At 40.8% G+C, this 4541-nt stretch overlaps 1 protein-coding gene across 2 annotated transcripts; it reads right to left on the bottom strand.

Annotated features, from left to right (window-relative positions):
- Positions 1-454: 454 nt before the first annotated feature.
- Positions 455-3785, bottom strand: LOC121683400 (extracellular calcium-sensing receptor-like). 2 transcript variants are annotated; one of them, XM_042063018.1, is made up of 6 exons: positions 3637-3785; positions 3251-3545; positions 2306-3112; positions 1720-1941; positions 1507-1630; positions 455-1356 (listed from the first exon to the last, which is right to left on the bottom strand). In XM_042063018.1, the coding sequence occupies exons 1-6, from the start codon at positions 3663-3665 to the stop codon at positions 455-457; spliced, it is 2379 nt and encodes a 792-aa protein (XP_041918952.1). In that variant the 5' UTR covers positions 3666-3785. The 2 variants fall into 2 exon arrangements, with proteins under 2 accessions (XP_041918952.1, XP_041918953.1); XM_042063019.1 differs by having other exon boundaries at positions 3251-3555; positions 3653-3776.
- Positions 3786-4541: the final 756 nt, after the last annotated feature.

Genomic DNA, 4541 nt, shown 5'->3' with positions numbered 1-4541 from the left:
GAGTCCCTGTTCCACGCCTGGGGCCAAGCCTTTGTTCGCGAGTGAACAATGTGACACCTGTTGGGCATGTCAAATTTCATGAGTTTTTGCCCAAGAGAACCACTTCAAAAACAGCAAAGTACGGCAGAATGGAGACAAACTACAATAACAACTCTTACAAAAACAATAGTCGAAACAACCTTCGAGCCTGCACCCTGTGGTGCTTGGGGCCTAAAAAAGATTTTGTAGCATATTAATATGAAATGTTTCATGGTTTATAGCAAATACCTTTTTTATATTTCATTGAAGACACACATCAATCATACATCAAATAACTCATTCATTCTGTCATATAACTGTGAGTTGAAAAGATGAAACAATTACTAATACTAACACCCAAACAAATGATGTTGCCTGTTGTTTATTTGGAGATAAATAGAGAAATCAGATTTCATACAAGGTATCAGAGGGCCTTTCACTGTCCTTTGCCCATTAACTGCTTCTTAGTATTTTTCTCTGGCCTAAACACAATTATAAAACACTTTGGGGCAAAAATACATGCAATTAAGCCAAAACTAGAAGCTAAGATGGCAAATATCTCCACAGCTACAGTAAATTTTCCAGGAGAGCTGACATAAGCTGGAATAAAACTGATCCAGACTGCACAGAATATCAGCATACTGAATGTGATGAATTTGGCCTCATTAAAGTTATCAGGTAGCTTACGGGCCAGAAAAGCCAGGAAAAAACACAAGAGAGCAAGGAGACCAATATAGCCTAATACAGCCCAAAAAGCACCCACTGAACCCAGATCACATTCAAGAATGATTCTTTCCTTGTAAAGGGACATATTCCTTATGGGGAATGGGGGTGACAGTGTCAACCACAAAATGCATATTATAATTTGTACAAAAGTAAAAGCGACAACTGCCATTCTTTGCTGTGCAGGCCCAAACCACTTCATGACATTACTGCCTGGAAGAGTGGCTCTGAAGGCCATTAACACCACTATTGTTTTCCCCAGAACACAGGAGATGCAGAGAACAAAGGTGATCCCAAACGCTGTGTGACGCAACATACAGGACCACTCAGAGGGCCGACCAATGAAAGTAAGAGAACAAAGGAAACACAGAGTCAGTGAGAAGAGCAGCAGAAAACTCAGCTCAGAGTTGTTGGCTCTAACAATAGGAGACATCCGGTGTCTGTAGAACACAGTAGCCACAATGACAGCAATACAGGCTCCTGCGATAGAGAAAACAGCTAATACAATGCCAAGAACCTCATCCCAGGACAGAAACTCAACTGGTTTAGGCAGGCATTCATCCCTCTGGACATTGGGCCAGTACTCATCAGGACAGGAGACACAGTCAACCGCATCTGTACAGAAGACAATAGTGTGTGCTTACAGCAGGCACAGTCAAATTTATCACTGCAATATTTTGGATGTCCAAGTAGCACAAGAAAACATGACAAAATTAGCTAAAAGAAGTACACCTGGTTTGTATACATACACTGTAAGTACTGTACCTGTTTCATTGCTGATCTCTCCCTCTCCACATGGTATACAGTCATAGCAGCAGACAGGTCTGCCTTCCTGTACAGCCTTCCTGGTGCCTGGGGGACAGCTCTCACTGCACACAGAGACAGGCACCTTCCAAAGACATATAGGAAGACAGATTATGAACTTCTGGCAATAAATCTAGTATACAGAAAGTGTGACACATCATTTGAGGCCTCTACCTGTGTTTGTCCTTCCATCCAAGTGATGTTTTTGTGCATACTAAACTCATGACCTTTGGGTTGTGATGCATCATAACGGCCCACTGTCACAAATTCCATAACTCCATTTTCAGTGACTTGCCAGTTAACAAGCTCATATGTGGCAACAGGGTCCCCGTTAGCATCAAAAGAAACATGATTTCCATTTATGGTGAAATTGACCTTTTTAAGTTGCTCAAGAACCTTTAGAGCAGAGACATTCATATTTCTTCACACATAACAATGTAAATTCATATTTAGTTTCAGTTTAAATTCTATTTTATTATAGAGTACTTTTGATGATATTAACAGAATACAATATTTACATGGATTTGAAAGCTAGCCTACATTCATTTGTACCCTATACTTTGTCACGTTGTCTTATTAGTATTATTGACTACTTTTGATGTTATTAACACAATACATTATTTAATCAATGACATATCCCCAATGAACTCATGGATTTGAAAGCTGACATATAGGCTACATTCATTTATAACCCTTTTATAACTTTGTCACATTATATTTATTTTCATTATTATTAAATTGACTCCAATATACATTTTACCTGATCTGGCTCCAGGACAACTGTTCTGTTGCACTGAGATAAAGACTCTGGCCTATCTTTGCATACAAGGCCATGGATAGCATGAGCTATAGCGTAAGTGGCTTTGTAAACCATGTTGGTGATGCGCAGCTGCGAAGTGTCCGTGTAAGGAATCTGAATGCCATCTAGGTTTTCATTGCCGCTACATGGCTCAGGTTCTCCACTTTTATGGCCTGCTTGTGCCGAGAGCAGGGTGCAGTCAAATGCGTCTTCCCAGAGCTCAGTGAGAAGTGTGGATTTGGACACTCGAGCAGGAGAGAGGTCCAGAAGGAAGTTTCGCAAACCAGGGATGACCGAACGCTCAATTCCGAAACCAATGGCTCCGGAACACAGTCCAAACCGTAACATATCTCGATCTGTTACCCACGACTCACTGCCAATCCACTGTAAGGATGGAGGGTTATGTCGCGATAACTCTTCTAACAAATTGCGCATGTCACCCATGGCAAGAAAAGCCACCACAACTCGTGCAGTAGAGCGGCGTATTACCTCTGCCACTCTTTCTAATTTACTACGAGGATTTGTCCTGTAGTAAGCCACAGAATATTCTACACAGATTCCTTCACTTTTTGCAGCAGTCAGGAATGATGCCATCCCATTGTTACCATAGTCAGAATCACTACGAACTGCCCCAATCCATGTCCAGCCGAAATGTTTAATCAGTCGTGCCAGTGCGGCTGCTTGGTAGTGGTCGCTTGGTATAGTCCTGAAGAACGCAGGGTGCTGTGTCTTGTCGCTCAGACAGGCACACGTGGCAAAGTGACTAACCTGTAAGAGTTCGTGTAAAACAGTGAAATTAGACGTCTGTCGATTCCTGTCGGTTTGTAATGTAAAGAAAGCATTTAGGCCATGTTTTTGATAGATACATTCATATTCACACGGTTTACTCAATGAATTTGGAAGCACCTGTGGAATTCCGAAAAGACCTAGAATTCTGGACAAGCCAATGGACGGTGTTGAGCCAGACTCCCCTACAACAGCTACAACGTTGGCTTTCTTGGGACAAGAGGTATCCATTGAAATATTAGGGGTCATCCCATTAGCAAACTGAAAAGCAACTCTCACAGCGACAGGCACAGCTGAACAAGAGTCATGTATTTCATACCCCAGGGTAATATTTGGTAGGATATCTGTTCTGTTATTAATTTCTTCTATGGCAAATTCCATCGTGCGAGCATATCGAAGTTCTCGAGTGTCCACACTGCAAAAAGTTATGATAGAAAAGGTTAATGAGGTTAATAAACAAAGAGACCTTTAAATGCTATTAGAATTTTCTTCCCATTGTAATGTACCTCCCAGCGCATTTTAGAGGCTCTGGCATACTGGAATAGTTGTGCTGTATTAAATGCAGATAATAGTGGAATGAAAAAATCCCCCCAATCACAAAATCTCCATCCTTGAAAAATCCAGGGGGCTTGGTAGCTCCTTGCAACCTACAATGTAAAGAACTCATGTCAGACTCCACAGTAAGCTCCGCTCCCCACAGGGCAACAAGGAGGGTGAGAGTCAGAGCCTGAGTGATCCACATCACAAGACTTACAAATACTCACAGATGAGAGCTATCTGTTTCAGGTTTAAATAACTTTGTCTTATATGCTTCCTCCCCCATGTGTCCTAAAGATGAATCACAAATTGGGGGTCGGGCTAGTTTTACCTGGGTTCATTAGTTCTTTATTGTTTGATCATGGCAGTTGTTTTGTGCAAATTGTCTTTGAAATTAGTGATAATTCCTTTATGATTATTTTGCAACATTTATATTTATGATAAGCAACATTTTCTGTTATACACAACACATTCCACCAGGTTTATATCATACCCTTACTCGTATAACATTGTGATTTACTGCTCTCGAAAGCCATATTCGACTTGCCATCCAACTATGACATTTGCCTTTTGTTAGTCTGTGACAAACCTCTGTTTGCAGTATATTCTATCAATGAAACAAACTCTGTGACCTTGAGGCCTACTAAAAGTGATTAAGGGGCCTAATTCAATTGAGGTGTCTAACAAATACATTTATTTTCTCAGCAATGAAAAATGAGTTTGACACCCCTGCACTAGACTTTAGACATGGCATGTCAATTAAATTAAGGTAATGTATGTAATGTTAATATTCAATGAAGAGAGAGAGAGTAGATTTTTACCACCACATAGTAGAGTAGATGATTTAATGTGGAAGAAAACAGATCTGCAGGTC

This window comes from Alosa sapidissima, chromosome 15, assembly GCF_018492685.1.
Source record: "Alosa sapidissima isolate fAloSap1 chromosome 15, fAloSap1.pri, whole genome shotgun sequence".
Taxonomy (NCBI): Eukaryota; Metazoa; Chordata; class Actinopteri; order Clupeiformes; family Clupeidae; genus Alosa; species Alosa sapidissima.
Note: the sequence above shows the minus strand (reverse complement) of the source record. Positions and strands in the feature narration are given on the sequence as shown.

Coding starts and splice junctions, on each gene's coding strand:
- LOC121683400 (XM_042063018.1), bottom strand. CDS start 3,665: ATGCCAGAGCCTCTAAAATGCGCTGGGAG. Junction 3,113..3,250: donor GTCTTTTCGGAATTCCACAG/GTGCTTCCAAAT, acceptor GAACTCTTACAG/GTTAGTCACTTTGCCACGTG. Junction 1,942..2,305: donor TTGTCCTGGAGCCAGATCAG/GTAAAATGTATA, acceptor TCTGCTCTAAAG/GTTCTTGAGCAACTTAAAAA.